This window comes from Globicephala melas, chromosome 9 (genome assembly GCF_963455315.2).
Source record: "Globicephala melas chromosome 9, mGloMel1.2, whole genome shotgun sequence".
Lineage (NCBI taxonomy): Eukaryota > Metazoa > Chordata > Mammalia > Artiodactyla > Delphinidae > Globicephala > Globicephala melas.
The window spans coordinates 44,991,473-45,011,014 of NC_083322.1; the positions used below are offsets into that span (position 1 = coordinate 44,991,473).

A 19,542-nucleotide genomic window follows, 5' to 3' on the forward strand; every position below is an offset into this window, starting at 1 on the left:
GACATAGCCTGATCATTTCCCTTAGGAGTGGAAGACGAGGTGGACCTGGAGAGGAAAGAGCAGGGGTGATCTCAGGCAGCCTCCCAGCTGGGGAGCACCCGCACCGGATACCTAGGAGCTTTTGGCGAGTGGTCTAGCTGCCTGTAGGGATCCCGTGCAGTTGGGCTGGGATTCATCTTTCCGTTGATTTGACTTCCCCAGAGTGGCCCACCTGAACACCGAAGGGAGCTGGCTCTGCAACTGCTGTAGACCTCAGGCCTGCGGTGGTAGGCATTTATTTCAGGACTTTGTAACCCTAATGTTCGATCTAGAAATTCTCCAGATGTAGGAGCCTGACCTCCCCAAGGTTAAATTTCCAGCCTCATTGCAGCTAGAACACAGTCAATCTGATGGACTCATGTGAGACTTTGATTCAGAAGTGAGCAAGTGGAAGAAAGGGGCTGCACGTGGAATTGGGCTTGCTGGTGACAAAGACAGCCAAGCTATTTGCTTTCAAAAGTGGTTAATTGTGAGGTTGGGTCCCTGGCACAGAAGAGACACCCCTGAACTGGTAGCAGCAGCAGTCAACAGCTTTGCCTCAGTTCCATGACATGATAAGGCTTGAGACACCTTTTCTGGTTTCTCCAGTCTCAAAAGAATTCTATGAGCTGCCTAATATCCTCTCTTCTAAACTTACTTTCTGATTCATCAGCCAAAATGATCTTCTATAGCTAGCAACTAAAAATTCTAATATAAATATGGGCATTGGAAGTTGTGGAAAATCAATAGAACCTCAAGGAAATGGGGGTTACCTGGAATTGGTTATCTGGTCTGGCAGGGGCTGATGACTCGGAATGTCCAGAAGAATTAGGGGAGCCTGTGGTTACCTGTGGAATGAAATGCTCGCTGCAGGCAGGCTTTGGGGATAGCCAGTGGCCACTCTCATAAAACAATATAAAGGCCATGAAGCAACAAAGACTATGAGGTGAGCTGCTTCCATTTCTAGGAACCCAGAACATCCAAGTGACCTCGATTCCACTCGGGTTGCATGATCCTTGCAGGTCCTTTTGAGGTCAGGACTTTACTCTTCCAAGTCCATTCTAAGGTCACGCAGGCCCATTCGCATACCTTTCTCGAAAAGGCTACAGGACCTTATAGACTGGATTACTCTGGGGGATCAGATTTCCTCCCCTTCCACCTCCTCTCCTCCCTGCCCTCCACTTCTGCCAAGTTACAGCCACCAGGAAAAAATGATAAGACATTTATTGAATCATCTATAGCAGTTTGACATTCTTAAAATCCCGGACAAGGTTGTGAGCACAGCAGTAGCAGTGAGGTCTGTGGGGCTTATCTTTATTGTGGGAGATGAGACCCAGGTGGGCCCGGCTCCCACAGCGAGCCTGGACCACGTCTGGGAAGCCAGGGGCGTCCCCACTCCAGCCCTCACAGGGGCAAAGCTACAGAAGACAGACATAAGACAAGACACACATGGCCAAGCACAGACACATCCCAGGACACTGAGTTCAGGAAAAGGAGAAAAATGAGCACACAGCCCTTGAGGGGTGTCCCAGATTCTTGAAGGATTCCCATGGGGGTGGCATGGAAACACTAACATCACCCACATGGAAGTCTCATTCTATCCGAAGAACAAACGCCCAACTAATGGGAATAAACGTGGAATTCTGTGTCCATCAGCGCCCACTGGCCTCCCCCTCCACCCCCCAGTGCTGGTGGTTTTGCAAATGGGGCCAAGGTTAACCCAGGAGGGCTCAAAGCAGTTGACAAACAGCATGGGGTCCCCCTTTCAGAGGTCTTCACCCCAGTAAACAGCTCACACCTGTGTAGTTTCCAAAGCCCTTCCATATGCAAGGGCATCTCACCTCAACCTTGCCCCGACCCGTGGGCCAGACTGAAAATCATGTCCACCCATTTCTCAGATTAGGAAGCAGAGGCCCAGAGAGTGCCTGTGCCTTGGAGCACAGAGCAGGTGGTCAAGTGAGGCTAGAACGCAGGTCTCCCCTCACCACGCCGACTCCACTGTCCCTCCTGCAGTCTGGAGTCCCGACAACCTCCGTAACCAGAGCCCTTCTCCTGCGCAAGGCTGAATATTTTCTGGTCGGAAGCTTTACTGGGTGTCTTGTCCTGGCTCACGTGCAGGGGGGCACATATTGGCAGGCCATTTCCCCATTCAGGTTTGTAAAGCATACCGGGTCCCCAGATGGTGCAGGCACTGTGCTAAGCCCACCTGTCTGTGTCTTCTCATCAGCCCGATGGGGAGGTTTGACCTGCAGATCTCCAAGTTTCCTCCCAGCTCTAGTACTTTGTGAGTTTCCCCAAAGATACATGAAGGAGTCCAGGCCAAACAACAGCTCAGTGGCAAAACTGGAAGACACCCAGGTCCCCTGCTCCCTGCTCAGGGCTCCTCCAGAGGAATCCATAGTCACTGGGCCCAAGTAGGAACTTATGATGACAAAGCGCTCCCTGCTTTCACTCTGAAGTGGCCTTGAGTGGATCAAGGGTACTCACAGAATTACAAAGAAGCCTCTTGTAGCTTTCCTTCCGGGAAGGGAGAGGGTCAGATGAAGGAGGTGGGTGATAACGGACTTGAGGGTACTTCAAGGCTCGGGCCCCAGCTCCAGCTCTCTGGCCCTATGCCCTAGAGAAGCCGGTTCAGGGAGGGGTGTGGGTTAGAGAAGGAATCACTGCAGGCCCCTGGATATGTCAAGGAGGGTCATGGAGCTGCCCACTGAGACAGAGAACGTGGCCTGGCCTCAAGCATGGTGGGAAGTCATGAAGTCTGTCGTGCTGGGGACCGCCAGAGAGCCCCTGAACCCCGATTCCCACACTCCGACCCCTCACGGTTTCCCTGACAGGCTCAGCATCTTTGTCTTGGAGTCCCATTTCCCCCAGGGCTAGAGTCTCTCTCTTGATACTGCTTGACAGCACAGTCATGACAGAGGATGAGAGATTTCTTCATCCCAAGGGAACACTGCCTCCCCTGGGTGAGTTCTGTCCCTTAGGATTGCACAGCACAAAAACAACCCCTTTCTAGAGACATGGAGTCAGATAACTGCTCCTCTCCAGCCCAACCGTTCCCAAGGCCCTTCGGCCCCTCCTCACTCAGCATGATTTCCTACCTGTTCCTGGTCCAGGTGAATACTGCAATCCTTGCCTGGAGCCCATTCCCAGGAGATGGCTGATGTCTAGACGAGAATCTCCGAGATACAGTGGGCTATAAAAGCTAGCTAGTCTTATTGCCCATTTTACAGGTTTGAAAAAGCAGGTCAGAGAGGGAAGGGTGGTACCCAGACCTTATACTGTCCCCCCACTGCCTGTGACCCTGAAGAACAGCTCCTGGAGCATTCAAAATACATCGGGCGCATCTGCTCACAAGGCTGGCAATAATTTGTTCAGAGACAAAAAGCAACCAACAGGAACCTGGAACCTCTACGAGGATGCAGGCCCACAGCTCAGGGGGCAGCACGGCATGGGGATTCGGGGTAGATTTTGCTTTTGCTATTTTGTGATGATATATGTATAAGATCAAACCCTCTTCTTCCACAGTGAAGCAGACCTGCTGGTGGGGGCGAGGATGAAGAAACAGGGTCCAAACTCAGGGTACCGCTCCTAGGATCTGGGGGTAGCCATTGCCCACCCAGACGAGGCACCCTGCCCCAGCCGGGACACAGCTGGGTCTGCATATCATGCCCTGTCCAGCTGTCCCTGGCCTGAGCCTTCCCTCTCACTGTGGTGTCCAAATGTAAGAGACAGATGTCCCATTTCTAAGAAAGGGAGAGTACACAGCATCCAACCTCCCTCCACTCATACACAAACACAGACGTTTCAGAACCGCAGATGATACACATAACAATGATGTGTGCCCTTTTACCCGCCCTGGCTTTGAACTGGAGAATTACTGAAGCACAGAGCCTGGAGAAGCACTAGAAGTCGCCTCATGTCATGAATGGGGAAACTGAGGCCCAGAACAGGGATCACTGTGTCCAGTATCTCAGCAGTCTGAGCCCAGCTGGGGCAGACTGTGTGTCTCTGGACACCCCCTCAGGTAACACACGTGGCTCCCAGACAGAGGGAAGGGGATCATGAGGCAGGTAGGTGTAGGGTGGGAAGGCCGCCACACACTCCATGGCCAGCCTGAGTCGCCGTGTGTGCCTGGAGCAGGGAAAGCAGGCCCTGCCCTCCTCTGGCTTAGCCAAGACCCAGGGTCCACAGTGCTTCCCTGCACATGGAGCTTATCTGTAAACCAAGCACTAGGCCCTTCTCCAGCCACTTCGAAGGCCTCTCCAGGAACACGTCCCTTCGTCCCCTGGGCCTCTTCCTCTCTATAAAACCAAGCAAAGCAACATTCCCCATCCTCCCAAACTCTCCAAGTGTTCCAGAACGTGCCCGTCAAACAAGCCCACACACACACTTGGACAGAAACACCACAAGCTGACACAAACGAGGGGGGCCCCGCACAGGGGCCACTGCATTCTAGCACTTTCCTCCACCTGTCCTGAACCTGGTTCTGCCCCAGTTTAAATTCTTAGGGTGTGGTCTGGTAACTTGTGGCTGGGCAGCCAGGACAGGAGTTTGGGTGCAGCCACTCCTCCCATCAGCAGCCCCTGCTAACAAGCATGGCAGGTGTGGCTTCCCCTCCCAAACCCTACGACACCCCGGCATCCGTGCTGACTCCATGTCTAAAGCGCACAGAGGGAAGTCTTTGCAGAGGTCTCCAATTTCATTAGCTGAGCCCAAGCCAGAGAAAGCTGGTGACGGAGGCTCCTCGTGGTCTGGGGCGGTGGGGGGGCGATGAAGGGGAGCCCTGGGCCCTGGGCACGTGGAGGTGTAAGGTGCTTCGCGATTCACTGATATCACAGAAAGGTGGCTGGTTCATCCCAGTCATGGCTTTGACTTCGAGGGGGAGGGGGAGGGCTTAGGGGCTCTATATGGTGAGCGTAGTTGGGGAAGAGTTTCTCTGAGGCATCCATCTCTCAATGTTCTGCAACTGATGCCTGGGGACAGGAGGCACAGAAGGGAAGCTACCAGATGAACCCCCGCCTACCTTGAGTCAGGGGTAAACTAATGGAGGTGGTGAAGGTCTTCTTCCATGGGTCCCTCCAAACTCTTTCCATCTCCATTCCAATCACATCCACTTTTCTGGCTCCTGGCAATTTTTCTTGGGCCAAATGAAAAGCACCAGAACTTTCTCTGGCCTTAGCCCCACATCCAAACTGAAGACTCTGACTGGAAGAGCCCTGGAGCTTTCCCACTGTCTGATACCCAGGAACTGGGCACCTGGATACCAAGATGTTGGGTGAGCATGGGTCTCGCCTGCACCGAAAAGCACTCCACGCTGGACCTCTGGCAGCCTCGGGGACTGGGCCAGGCCTGAAAAGAGCCACAGGGTGGCGAGTAGACTCAAAGAGTCCATACCGAGAGTCAGACACTGCAGGGGGGCTGTCAGGCAGGGCCCACCCCGAATCCACCAAAGCAAGGTCACCAGCCTCAGCTCACAAGGCCTCCCACACAGGGTCAGGCGATCACTGAGGCTGGTGGGGACGGGGTCGGGTGGAGCTGGGGACCTGCCTGAGGTGAGCAGGGACACAAGGTAGAGGGGGAGGGATGGGACGACTTTCCCAAAATTAAGGAGTATTTACATGTCTGGGGTCAACGCCCAGGGGCCCACGGTGGGCGGGGCCAGCGCCAAAACGGGGAGGGGAACTACCCGTCTGCGCCCTGCATCCTTCTCCCACCTCGGGGAGCTGGGCTCCCAGCCCAGGGCCAGCCCGAAGGGAGAGAAGAGGCACAGCACGCGTGGGCCGGCGCCCACCCACCGGAGCCCCAGCCGCTGTTCCGAGGAGAGGAGGGGGCAGGGTGGGCTCAGGTGGCCAGGTTGTCGGCTGGGAGGCCAGACATGCGGATCTGGGAGCTGCTTTTGCTCAGGATGGAGAGCTGGGTGCCCCCGTTCACCCCGCTGCTGGCCAGGGACGGGTGCCGGTGCTTGAAGTCCATGGTGAAGTAGCGGTTCACCTTCCAGCTCCGCCACTTCCGCTTGATCTCTGCCTGCACCTGCGGGGGCAACTCGGGCGGTCACTTCTGGGCAGACACCCTCCCACACCTCACCTGCCCGCCGGCCGGCCCTGGGGCCCCTCCCAGGCGGGCACTCCCATTAACAGCGGCTGCAGATGAGGATCGCCTGGAGGGCTTTAAAAACCCAGATGCCCAGACCATATTCAATCTCTGGGGTGGGGCACCCATATGTTTTAAAGCTTCCCAGGGGATTCCAATACGCCGTTAGGGTTGAGGATCACTAAATAAAGCACCCTTCTGGGCCAAGACCCCCAGGTTGCTCTTAGCATGGCGCGCGCAGGGCATGCCCAGTTTCAGCGTCCACATACCCACCCCCTTCGCCAGCACTTTTGTGCGGTGCAGGCACCCTCCACCTCCAGTTCCGGCTCCCACTTCCACCGTCGGTCCTGACAAGCTACTTTTACTCCGACTTCTTGTGTCTCCCAGCCACTCCCTGCAGGGCCCTGTCTGCCTCTCCGTATCTACCCTTATCTGACCCTTCTGTAGGTGGTCTGAGCTAATCTTCTTATTTCTCAGATGCAAAAAGAGGAGGAAGCCTGCCGCGGTCACCCAGCCAAGGCCCAAGCACTTGGTGCAATGGTTTCTGCCCGCTCTCCAAAGCCATCCGCCCATTCAGCCCCCATCCCCATCTCAGCATCTCTGTTCCGCACTCTGCTCGAAAGCCTCACCCTAACAGGCCTGGAAATGGAGCATTGCTAGAAGGTTCCAAGCCGCTCCCCAGGGTCCCTCAAGTCCCGCTCTTACAGGGGATGGGTTTGGGCAGGCAGGCCGGCCTGCTGGGGGCAGGGCTGAGCTTTGGATAGCTCCCCACTCAGCACCCCTGCCCATCACCAGCCTCAGAAACTGTATGTACCATTTCCTGTGCTTTGTCCTTCCTCACTTTCGGTTCGCCCTGACTAAGGTGTGTCTTATGGTGAGAGCCCTCCCAGGTGGGTCTGCACGCAACAGTTGGTGCCTTTATGGAGGGAGCTCGGCTCTGGAGGCTGGGCCTCAGCTGCACAGCAGGCAAAGCGGGAGAGAATCTGGCACAGGGTGGAGGCCGTCAGGAGACGCCGGCACAGCTGCCGGCCCCCTCCTGTAGGTGCTGGGGATCTGGCAAGTCCAGGTCGGGAGGATCAGCCCTGTGTGGCCAGCAGGCCACAGCCCTGTCTGCTCCCCAGCAAGCTGGACCTCCACTGCTAAGAAGGCCAGGATCTTACCTCCCCATTCAGAAAACAGTAGAGAACAGCCACCACAAAGCCCTAGGGAGAGAAGACAAACAAAACCTGAGAATGCCAGCAAGGAGCCCTCCACCCGGGGTGTGTGGGAGGCCGCAGGAGCAGCGAGTGACACCAGGAAGCAGAAAACTAAGATGATCTGAATGCGGGCACCTGCCTGGGCATCCGCGGTAAGATGGGAAAAGTTCCGTTCCACCAGGCTGGCCACGTCCATGAAGCCAAGTGGCTGGCGGGGGCATTCCCTCCCACTGACAACCCTGGCTTTGGATCTCACATTCCCTTGGTCAAATCCTTCCCATTCCCAAGGGCCAGCTCTAACCCACGTTCTAGAGGAGGCCTTCCCTGCACGCCCCAGAGTGCTCTCTGGGCTCCCCAGCCAGCCCGCAGGCCCCCTGAGGGCAGCAGTCCTACAGGACAGAGCAGTCCTGTCTGTGTCCACCACCACCTCCCCACTCCACCCTCCCGCGGCCAGACACCCTCGTACGCAGAACACACAGAACACCACAGAAGTGCCTGGGGCAGAGTAGGTGCTCGGCTCGTCTACACACACTCTTGACTTATATTCTGTGCATTCAGAATTCTTGTGCTGAGACAGGAACCCCAGGCTCTGACTCCCAGGCTGGGGCTTCGTCAACAAACCTCCCAGCCTTCCCAGGCTAAGAACCCGAACAGGTAAAATGGCTTTGAATTAAAATGGGGCAAGGGAGAGAGTCCGGTCAGATACACAGAATAACTTTGCGACCATCGCGGTCAAATACTCCTCTAAACAGCTGGGCTAGGGAGAGGCGCTCTATCCTGGGGACTTTCAAGGGAGCCACCCACCGCCTTCACTGCCCCCCTCATGCGCCCACTATTTCATTTACTCACTACGCGTCCTCGCACTGGCTCACTCACCCCTTCACTCACTCATTTACAGCCCCGTTTACTGATTCCTTCATGCACGGACTTACTAGTCTCTGGCGCTCTCATTCCCTGGATCACTGATTTACCTATCTGTTTGCTCATCCCCCCGTTCAGCTCATTCAGCTCCCTGTGACCAGATCCTGTGCTGGGGATCTGTCTTACTTGGGTAAGACAAAGCTCCAGCACTCACGGGGTGCACGTTCTACAGGCTGCAGTCAGAGAGGTCTCTTGAGGCCACTCTGCCCACCCCCGGGGCCGATGGTGAGGGGCGGGGAGCTGCCGCCTTTGATTGCCCAAGGGAGGCCTGGCTCAGGACACCCAGACGCAGCAGCAACAAGAAAATAACAGCGTGTCTTCTCGTGGGAGCCTAGTGGGTGGACAGTAGAAAGGGCTCTCCCAGCTCCCTTCTAATCTAGTCCTATTATTCCAGAGGTGGAACCCAGAATAGGTTAAAGACATAGAACCACCAGCAAGGGCGAGGCCAGGGCCCTGGCTCCCCATGAGTTCTGCCCTCCACACACACCACACCTACCTGGAAGGAGCCCAGCCCCAGCTCAAACACAAGTCTCTCCCTCTTGCTGACGTCCTCTGGGGAGAAAGCAAAGACCGTGTAGTGGATTCCAAATAGTGGGATGAGCAGCAGGGTGGACCGGGCGAGCCGTCTGTGGGGAAAGAGCAAAACCTCTGCTCCGGGAGCTGCCAGGGCTTGGGGCCAGAGCCATGCAGGGCAGAGAAGCCCAGTCCCAGCCCCTACTCTCCCCCGGAGCTGGGGCCCCTATCCATGGGCTCCCCCAGGATTCTCTCCCGGTGCGTGGGGCCTGGGGGAGATGGCAGCCAACAGAGCCCAGGCTTCCAGAACTCCCTGGGAAGTGCTGGGGAGACAACCCCCTGTCTGCAGGGCACCCATCCCTCTAGGCCATGCCGGTATCCTGTACAACCACTAAACATGCACATGTGAGTGTGTGATTTACACAGACCCTTTTTGGGAGGTGTGAAACCTTTGGGAAAAGTGAAGTCAGGGCAAAACCCTGGGATGGGATTTGGAAGGACAACACGAGGTGTCCTCAAGCAAAACAAGCATTCTCCTGCTCTGAAAAGCAGCTCCCCGTGCCTGGAAAGAGCAGCCCCTCGGGAACCACAGAGACCGTCGGCTTTCCTGAGTCTGGGGCTAGCCAGGCATGCTCGTGGAGAGGGACGGAGAGGCGCTGATGACAGGGAGGCGAGTGGGGAGCACTGGGTAGACCACAGAAGGAGAGACACGGGAGGGGTCCTAGAAAGGATTTACTGACTCCGAGCATAAACAGGAGGAACCTGCCACCTGGGAAACTGAGCTGGGGGAGCAAAGGCTGTCTGCTCAGGTGGGAGTAGAACGGGCAAGGGAGAAACGGCCCAAGGGACCTCAGTACTCTCTGAGGCCAGCTCTTCTGAGGTTCCTCTGACTGCAACGGGCTCCTGGGCCCAGTGGGGAGGGGCTCTTGTCTGAGAGGGTGGGGTACAGAAGCCACAGGAAAACATCAAGAGTAGGCATGGCGACGTGCTCTTTGTGGGTCCTGCTCTGGGGGGAGGGCGGTTCCCAGAGGGTCTCCAAAAGGGGGGACCCCGTCTCTGCCCACCCCAGCAGACTGGCTCCCTTTGGATCTCCTGGAAGAGCCAGCCCCGCCTGACAGGTGCAGTCCTCCCCCTGGGCCCTCCTAGCAGAGCTCGGCCCACCAGGGTGGGCAGCGGGGTACGGGGGTGGCCGTTTGACTTGGGGCAGTCACGCCGTGTGCCCCTCCCTCCCTCTTTCCCATCCCAGCCTTTCTGGGAGAGAATGTTCTACTGAATGTGGGGCCTCCGGATTTCAGGAGTAGAATCCACGGAGTCTGAGTGATGCCCGTGGCTGACCAGCATCTACCAAGAAGGAAAGGATGGGGAAGGGGAAGAAAGAAAAGCAGGGGAGGGGACACAGCGGAAGGGGAAGGAATAGCCTGGGGAGACCTTCAGGTGGACCAAGGCTCAGTCCCGGAAGGAAACAGCCCCTCGAGTGCCCAGTGCCCACCAATCCTCCCCGTGCTCACTGACTGCCCATTCTACAGGACCTGGGGGTGCCTGGACCAGAGCGGGCGCCAACAGGATCTGAGGGGCTCCCACTCGGAGCCCAGCTGAGTTTGGGAGTGGTCTAGCCTCTCATGTGTCTGTCCTCTCTCGGATGTGGCTCTCTGAAGGCAGGCACGGGACCTCACTTAACTGTCATCTGCCCTGGCCAGCACACGCCCTGCACAGGGCTCACACTCGGAAAGTGCGTGTCCATGAAGGGATGGCCACACGGGCCCGGGATGAACACCTGGGAGCCCTTGACACTGAGCATGACCTGAGAGCCCTGCTCATGCTCATCTCCAGGCACCCAGAGGGCAGCGAGAAGTGCTGGCTGGAGAATGAAAGTCCAAAAGGAAGAGGACAGTGGCCTGGAAACGCAGGCGTGTGGGCATCTTGCGGGTGCCTCTGTGACCCTGCCTGAGGGGTTACTTTAAAAGAGCAGCTTAACTCAAGAAGCTGAGGAGGGAAGGCAGCCCTGGAATGTGCCGCGGTCCCTGCCTTCTTGCCTCCTCTCCCCAGAATGGATCTGTTTCCAGGGATCTGCCCCTGACGTTTGAAAAGTGCCCTGGAAACCGAAAGGCCAAACTTCTCCAGCTTCCGTGGTGGTGGCGGATGGGACGGGTTTGGTACGTGAGAAACACAACCTTTCAGGCCCTTCCCGGCCCCAGGCAGATGTGGCGAAGGCAGCAGGGCATCCCACAGTATAGTCCAAGGGCAACGCCTTCCCTCCCCTGTGGCCCCAGTGCAGCCCAGGAATAATCAGGGACTTCTACCAGGGACCCAGGGCACCCCCATGACTCCTTTTGGTAGATGGGACAGTGGAGGCAGGTGAGGAAGTCACTAGGTCTCAGAGTCCGAGGACCTCTGTCCTTCGGAGGCCTTGGGATGGGAACATATTGTGTGAACCTTGGAACCCCGCGTTGAGGAGTCACTGACTCAACGCTACGATCTGATTAACCCAGAGAGACCGCGGCACAGAGGCCTTAGCCTCTGTCTTCCTGCCCCAAGGAGGCATCACCGGGCAGAAGAGGCCTAAAGAGTACAAAGAAGATCTCCAACGGTCAGAGCCCCCCAAATTCCAGTGCCCCCCCCCACTTCAAGGGATGTCCAAGTTGGAGCTGAGGCTCCAGCAAGAGATGCCCCAGGGACTAGTGCTTAGGACTCCCTGGGTTCAAATCCTCACCCTGCCAACCGTGTGGCCTTGGGCGAGTCATTTCACCTCTCTGCGCTTCAGTTTCCTCACCTGTAAAATGAGGATAATACAAGTACCCACCTAATAGGCTTGTGTGGGGAGTCAGCCACTCAGCACGTTCGGTGGGAGTGAGGTGCGTGGGGTGAGGGTCCCGCCCCCTGCAGGAGGACAGCCTAAACGAACTCAAGCTCAAGGCCCTTAGAAATAATCTGGCAGTTGCAAAGATTGAAACCCAGAGACGTGGGGATCTGCGGAAGACCACACATCACGACAGCGGCAGCGGCAGAGGCTTCAAAGCTGCTTCCTGCTCTGCACCGGCCGCACCCCACCTGCTCCACAGTGGCCACAGCCCCATGCCCGCAACCTCCCCTCCCGTCCCAGGCCACGAGGTTGCAGAGAACTCACAAGACACACAGATGTCAACATGCAAGAGCTGGGCAAGGGCTTGGGGCTGGAGGCACAGGCTCGCTCCCTGCTCTCCTCCAGCCTGGGCGGACGCAAGCTCTGGGCGGTGGCAGCAGCAGCATGCGTCCCCCTCCCGTCCAGAGCACCCGGCCGCAGCCACGCCACGCACACTTACAGAGTAATGGTGGACAGTTCTGACATCTTGCAAGGGTGCTGCTGAGCCCGCTGTGGCCTGCAGTAGCATTTCTGCACGCAGCTGCTGGGTGTGACAAGATGCGCATTACTGTCAGCTGCGGGCACTGGGCAACGAGGAACTGAGGCGGGACCTAGGGCGACACGGCTCACAGGGCGGGCAGAGAGGCCCAGGGTGTAGAGAGAGACAGGGCCGGGGCGTCACGTGGAGGAGAAGAAGGAAGCCAAGGGCCGAGACGTGGTCAGCTCTGGACGCAGAAATACACACCTCTACATACATACGTGTGTGCACGGACGCACAGGCACACGCGAGCCCTCACACTGGGAAACCGACAGGTGGTGGGGTTCGGGAGGGAGGGAACACATGTGTTTGGAAGGTGGGGCCTGACTGGGGCTCACGCAGGGGACCAGGAACTGTCTCCAGAGGCAGCTCCAGGCACAGAGCATGGCCTTGACGGAGATCCCTCAGCAAGATGGGCAGCTGGAAACTCACGCCATGGACCTCACGCCGGCCCAGCCCTGGAATCAGGCCATTTCTACACCTGCTTGTGAGAACCAGCTGGAGCACCCACGGGTCCTCCCCCGCCTCCCCTCCCGCACCTTCCTCTGACTGAGCCCCCGGGTACCTCAGTGTGGGCCTAAGGGGAGCAGAGGTGGGATGGATGGAGCAGACCCACGAAACACGACACATCCACCATGTAAGTTAAAATTCAGTGAAACATACACTTCTTGGGTTGCCTGAGCCACACTACAAGGGGTCAACAGCCACAGGCAGCAGTGGTTCCTGGGCTGGACAGCACGGGTCTGGGGCATTTCCAACACTGCCGAGAGTTCCACTGCACAGTGCTGGCTGGACTTCTCGATAAAAGTTCAGAGGGCAGGGGCTGAAGGCTGAGAGAGAATCTTTCGGGCTCTGCCCCGCTGCCTGCGGAAACGAGTCACCTTAAGGAGACACCCACAGGTGGGCCCAGGATGCCCGTCCAGCTCTACCTGGCACTGGGCGAGGCACAGAGCTCTGCCTCCTCAGAGAGGTCTCAGGCTCAATTTCCACCTGCTTGTGCTTGGGTCGGCACAACTCATTTGTTTCCATCTCTGACAAACATGGAAGAAATGGAGTAAGAGCCGTGTCATCTCATCAGACTGCAGAAGAGGTGCCCATTTCACACCCCCTCCTCAGGCACCGTGTGGCGGAGCTCCTAGTAGCTGCTGGCGAACTGATCAACCTGAGGGGGTCGGATGCAAATAAGAACAGATACGCACAAAAAGGCCAGACCTTTGGCATTCATGGATTCATAATTTGTGATTCCCACTCTTTTAAGAGTAAGTCTGAAGGTCCTTGACATGTAGTGACACGTCATTTTGCTGAGGCGAACATGTGAATCACACACTTCAAAGATGGGGCAAGCCGAGGTCCACCCAGCATCCTTGCCTCAGTTATGTCTGTGGTTCTCTCTTTTAATTAACAGCATGTTTCAATTCACACCAGACTGTGAGATGGGCACTAGTGAACCATCATACAGATGACGGGTGTTATGATGCTCTGCTACCCAGACCAGCAGTATCAGTACCACCTGAGAGCTTCTTAGAAATGCAGAATTTCAGAGACTGGCTCAGACCTGCTGCCTCAGAATCTGCGTTTTAACAAAATCCCTAGGTGCTCCACCTGCAAATCAAAATTCCGGGAACACTGTTGTGAGGAAGTCATGTATTTGAGAAGTTTTTCATGTGCCTCAATGAATGTCAAAGGTCTGTTTTGTACACATACAAAGAGACAGATGGACACATACAAGTATGTTTTCCTCAATAATTAGAAGAGCTTAATTGGGTATTCAGGAATGGAAGCCACTCTAGTCTACAAATTTATTCTCTACCTTGCCCAGATTGAAAGGTTGACTACTCTCTCCTACAGCCAGTGGCCTGACCCCTCAACCTTGGCCTGGAAATCACAGAAATCAGGGTCCAGGAGCCCAAGAGCCCAAACCTCAGATGTCACTTCCTGCACACCCGAACTCTAAAGCTTCAGCTGTTCTCCTCTGAGACCCCCTTTCCCCAAACCTCCAATGACTGTTCAAAAGAATCCAGTGAAAAGAAACAAAAAGGAAAAGGGGGTGGCAGAAAAGCCAGAGACAGGCATGAGAAAGAAAGACGTCAGAATCTCTGAAAAGTCACTTGTTAGTGAAAAACAGAAAAGAAATGCAATCAACAGGAAGAGAGAAACCTAGGCTGGCTGATCAGCTCAGTTCTCATTTGGATCCAAGGGAGGATAAGAAACTCAGACAAGGGTAGCGGACGGAGGCTGCTTGGAGAACCCCACAGCAGGTGCACGGCTCACACCCACATCTGCAAGTCAGGGAGCCCTGGCTCCCGGGCCTGACTCTGCCAAGGCTTTGCTGTGTGTCTGCAGGAAGGTCATAGCCATTTCTAGCCCATCTATAACCCAGGGATGCAGCACATGGTTTCTTCTGACCCTGCTTTGGTCTCAAGCTAAACTCCACGAATGCTGCGGTGTCTTCTGCGTGCAAGGCTGCCTGGGCTGTAGCCCCAGGACGCTAGACAGAGAGCCCTGCAGGGGAACCCTTTGTGGGCAGCACCCCTGTCTATTTCACCCTGCTCCTAGAGGTCAGCATAGCATTGGACACTCGGCAGGCCCACAGAATGTTGTGACCTGAGCTAAACGTTCTCCATAGGGTCCCTCCTGGTGCTAAGATGCTGTGTACCCACAGAGCCCCGGCCCAGTCCCCAGGGAGGCACTCCCCACCACACTGGTACGCCAGCCAGCAGCCCAGTTCAGCAGATCTTGGAGTTTCCCTGCCCACCCTCCTTCTCCCCCACCGCCCCCCCAATGAGGACCAGCCAGCCCTCAGTGCCCCTGGCCTGACCTGGGGGGGTCAGGGCACCTGAGCTCAAAGCTTTGTTTGACCACTGACTTGCTGATTTTAGGTGTTGCCACTTTCCTTCTCTGGACTTCAGTTTCTCCACCTGCAAAATGGGGGCAAACATTCCCTACTGCCAATCCCTAACAGGAGCTGTCAGGATAGGGTGCTCCCAGACAAGGGAGAGAGTGCTTTGGAAGGAGAAGATAGAGCCCCATGTGAACTGGGAGCCTTAGGCTGTGGGCTGAGAGCTTCCCGGCTGCACTTCTGCCTAGACATGGAAAAGTCTGTCTTCAGAGGCGAACGTCATCCCTCCGACACTGGGTAGGTCACAGCCCTGCTGCGCTATATGCTATCGGGTTGGCCAAAAAGTTCGTTCGGGTAACATCTTACGGAAAAAACCTGAACAAACTTTTTGGCCAACCCAATACATCACGGTGTCTGTTCTCCTTCCTTTACCCCAAGGTGCCGTGGGGACCTGCTCTGTGGGATGCCTGAGGGAAATACAGATGGGGTTTCCCTCCCTGACCCCAGACCCAAGCGGCAGCTCCCAATGCCCATCTTGCAGCAGGGAGAGCACTGGGAATAAAGCCAGCTCCCTGCAGGGCCAGGCCTGAGATGCTCTCAGCACAATCAGTGTCTGCCCTGAAACCTCACCCTCCTGTTTCTCAACCAGTTGGCTTCTCACAGAGGTAAACTCTGGTCCCCGAGACAAGGCAGGCTAACCCTGACCCCAGAATGGGGCTGAGCCCAAACCCTCTGCCCCAAACCAAGTCGAGCCTAAGTGCAGGCTTAGCCCCGACCCAGGCCCACACTCCATGCCTGGCCACTGCCCAAGTCCTGAGCTCAGCCACTCCTACCAGCCAGTGAGAGAATGGAGGTGGCTCAGGGCCACTGTCTCGCTGCAGGAGCCCCAGCCCCCAACAGGTCCCTCTGCGGCTGGGTCGGGAGCGCCGTCTTGGTCTAGGGAGGAGGACAAACCCTGATCATCTGAGCAGCTGGAACCAACCTACAGGAAGGGGAGTGAATGCTGGTCTGAGGGCACAGGCAGGGGGTCCTCTCGGGCTTTCTTGGGGATGCCCAGGCTTAAATTTGTTCTGGAAACAGAGGAAAAACCCGGAAAGCTGTTGTGGGCAGATATGAAAGGATATCAGCCCAACACATAACTCTGTTGACCCAAGGGGACTCGGACGCAGCCCCGAAATCTCCCTCTCCTACCATGTCATGCCCCTTTTTTAATCCCCCCCATTGTCTACCCCCTTCCCCACCTGCAGCAGACACCTCCCAGCTCAAAGCACTCCAGGTGGGGCAGTTTTTTACAAGGCTGGAACGCACTGGGGCCTCTTCTTCCAGGAAGCCTTGTTTAACACTATCTTCTTGTCTGTAAGGTCAAGAAGTGCTGATGGTGCAGATGATGGTGGAAATGATGGTGCAGTCGAGTTTGAAGTCAAGGGTCTGCCTGCACTGTGGCTATGGCCTCACTCTTTCCTGCTGGATTCATCTAACTTCACTGATAACTAGTTCCCTTGGCTGTAAAATGGGGATTATGTTTAATCCAGATTTGCCGTGTGGGCATTAAACGTGCATGTACTGAATGGCAAGTGTTTTTAAATGCTCTGAAGTTCTTCGCGGCATGGCCACTTTGAATGTCCCTCACTTTCACCAGTAGGGTCTCCTGGACCCTAGAAACACTCAAGCATGATGCTGCATTTAATGGGATCAAGCTGATCCCTTGTCCTGTGTCAGCCCTCCCACCTGGCTTGCAGACCACATCCACCTGAGGTTTCATCTTTGGGGCTTGAGACGAGCACAAGTTTAGATTTCTCTCAAAAAAAAAAATGCTGAGATTTGAGGGGGATTTTTTACACGATAAAAGTAAACCAGGGCTTCCCTGGTGGCGCAGTGGTTGAGAGTCCGCCTGCCAATGCAGGGGACACGGGTTCGTGCCCCGGTCCGGGAAGATCCTACATGCCGCGGAGCGGCTGGGCCCGTGAGCCATGGCCGCTGAGCCTGCGCGTCCGGAGCCTGTGCTCCGCAACGGGAGAGGCCACAACGGTGAGAGGCCCGCATACCGCAAAAAAAAAAGAGTACACCAACTACAGCCATACCCCTGGGATATTGTGGGTTCAGTTCCAGACCACAGCAATAAAGCGAATACCGCAATAAAGCGAAATATTACAATAAAGCAACTCACATCAATTCTGTGATTTCCCAGTGCACATAAGGGTTATGTTTACACTGTCCTGTAGTCTGTTAAGTGTGCAATAGCATAATGTCTAAAAAAAAAATGTACACACCTTAATTTGAAAACACTTCATTGCTAAAAAATGCTAATCATCTGAGCCTTCAGTGAGTCGTAGTAGTAACAAAGATCACTGATCACAGATCACCACAACTATAATAATGAAGACGTTTGACATATTGCGAGAATTACCAAAATGTGATGCAGAGACACGAAGTGAGCAAATGCTATTGGAAAAATGGGGCTGACAGACTTGTTCAACACAAGGTTGTCACAAACCTTTAATTTGTAATAAAAGCGATATCTGTGAAGCACAGTAAAGTGAAGCGTGATAAAACGAGGCATGCCTGCAGCTGGTTCTTTAAACGTTTGTACTTAAATGTATAAACCCTGTGCTAATTACAGATGGTTCTTACCTATGCATTAGGAAGGCCTGACAAGACTCTACCGCTCCCAGTCTACAATTTACCTTGAAAACCCTGGCTCCACACTTCCCTCCCTCCAGACCCTGGGGTTCTTGCTGCCTGGGGAGGGATGTCCAAGCTGGTAAAGTATGTCCGGGGGTCAACAGAGGGTCCTTACTCAGGCTGCAGCTGAGTCACCATGTGTGACCCTGCACAGGCAGAGTGAGGGGAAGCTAGGAGAGGCCCCAGAGGAGAGGTGCCAGGGACCTCAGAAGAAGAAACAGATCCTACCAGGAAGCAAGGTGGGGCAGGAGCTGGGGGAACCATGGTTGCTTAGAGCTCAAAGGAGAGACAAGGCCGACTTTGCTACCCACCAGCTTCAGAGGCCCGAGATGACTGCTAGCGTGGGAACCAAGCCACCCTCAAGCAGGATAAGCAGGCCAGATGTAAGGACGTGGTTTCTGACACTGGACCAGAAAAGGTGAGGGGAGCGGTGGGGCCCTGTTTTGTGGCTCCTGGGGAAGAAGGCAGGAATGATCTCTCCGGGGCAGTTACTTGCAGACAGCTGGCCCTACCAGCCCATCAGGGCAGGGCCTCCAAGAGTTTATGACTTATGTGGATGAACAATTTCCAGCTACATAACATACACATATAAGCAAAGGTTGGTAAACATTTGCCAAAACATGAAAAAATAAAGGGCAATAAATGGAGAGCCAAAAGAAGGAGGGGAGGGGCGGTCAATGTAATCATCCTACACGCGGGGAGAAGCAAGCCTGACGGAACCAGGCCCTAGGCTAACCCCTGCCCCCAGCGGAAGGGCTATCACAGGAGAGGTACCCAGGCTGAACAGAGACCAGGGGCAATCTCCACTGACCTGGGGAAGCCTCAAGGAGCCTGAGGGAAGGATCTGGCGCTGATCCCTGAGCAGTTCCTGCCTCTCCCTCTCTCCGGGAGCATGGCAGGGTGGAGGAGCCCTCTGCTGGAGTCTCTCTGCTGTCCCACTTGTCCACTGGGCAGCCCATCAAGGTTCTGAGCCCCAGGTTGCAGCCTCTGATGGAGGCCGGACCAGCCCCCTCTGGTGCCACGAGAGCACTTCAGCTCCTTCTAACCTGCTCTCTCCTTAAACTGAGGACGCAACACATACAGCTTCCACGCCAGAGACTGTCCTCAGATTCCCTGTGCCTATGTGGCCCCTCCAGCCAATCACAGGGCACCAACCTGCCTCCCCGGGGCCGGAAGTGCCTCACAGCACACACACCCAGATGGTCACGTTCCTGACCACAAAGCAAGAAGGGTGAGATGGAAGGTGGCGGCAGGAGAGGTGGGCAACTATATTTTAAAGGTACTTTAACCCAAAAGAATTCTTGCCAATGCCCATGCTAGGGTACCCCGTCAGCGACACCCAGGCCTTCTCCTCCTGTGTCCTGTGTGCAGGGCCCATACAGCTGTTGGACTTGACCATGGCATTCACCTAATGGTACTTACAAGTAGATGCTGGACTCATTGCCTCCCATGTCTGGAGACTGAAGTTTCTGCACGAGGATGACAATGATGCCGACGAAGAGCACAAAGTTAACCTGAGAAGCAAAGAAAAACCAGATGAAAATGGTTCTGAGCAAAGACTTTCCACACCCCGGCCTCTGCACTGTCTGTTACTCCCCCAGCAGGGCCCTCCTCCCGTCCAGTCAAGATCCCATCGAGGCTTAGAATCTTCAGATGGCAGCATGAACACTCATTCACCCCCCCAGCCTCCCTCCATATCACTGAAATGACAGGAGAGAGAGATGAAGAAGAATTCCATAAGAGTACTGAGAAATAGCAAAGATTATCATGAGTGAGCCAGAAAAGGGAGCAATTTCTGGAAAAGAAAGAGCCAACAGTGTCAGGGTGATGGAAAAACTACAGTGCCAAGGAGAGAAGAGGCTATCGCAGAGGTGAGAGCTGTCCTCTGGAGAAACTCCAAGTCCAG

The 19,542-nt window shown here is 55.5% G+C and overlaps 1 protein-coding gene across 3 annotated transcripts in view; it reads right to left on the reverse strand.

Annotated features, from left to right (window-relative positions):
* Positions 1 to 1,223: 1,223 nt before the first annotated feature.
* ADCYAP1R1 (ADCYAP receptor type I) overlaps positions 1,224 to 19,542 on the reverse strand; it is a 54,992-nt gene continuing 36,673 nt past the window's right edge. The window contains exons 13-17 of one of the 3 annotated variants that reach the window (XM_060305451.1): positions 19,059 to 19,150; positions 12,038 to 12,118; positions 8,722 to 8,851; positions 7,269 to 7,310; positions 1,224 to 6,048 (exon numbers count right to left, since the gene is read on the reverse strand). In XM_060305451.1, coding sequence (XP_060161434.1) covers positions 5,860 to 6,048; positions 7,269 to 7,310; positions 8,722 to 8,851; positions 12,038 to 12,118; positions 19,059 to 19,150 — 534 coding nt within the window. In that variant the 3' untranslated portion in view covers positions 1,224 to 5,859. Of the gene's footprint in view, positions 6,049 to 7,268; positions 7,311 to 8,721; positions 8,852 to 12,037; positions 12,122 to 19,058; positions 19,151 to 19,542 lie in introns of all 3 variants that reach the window. The other 2 variants (XM_030857467.2, XM_030857468.2) reach the window with 2 other exon arrangements.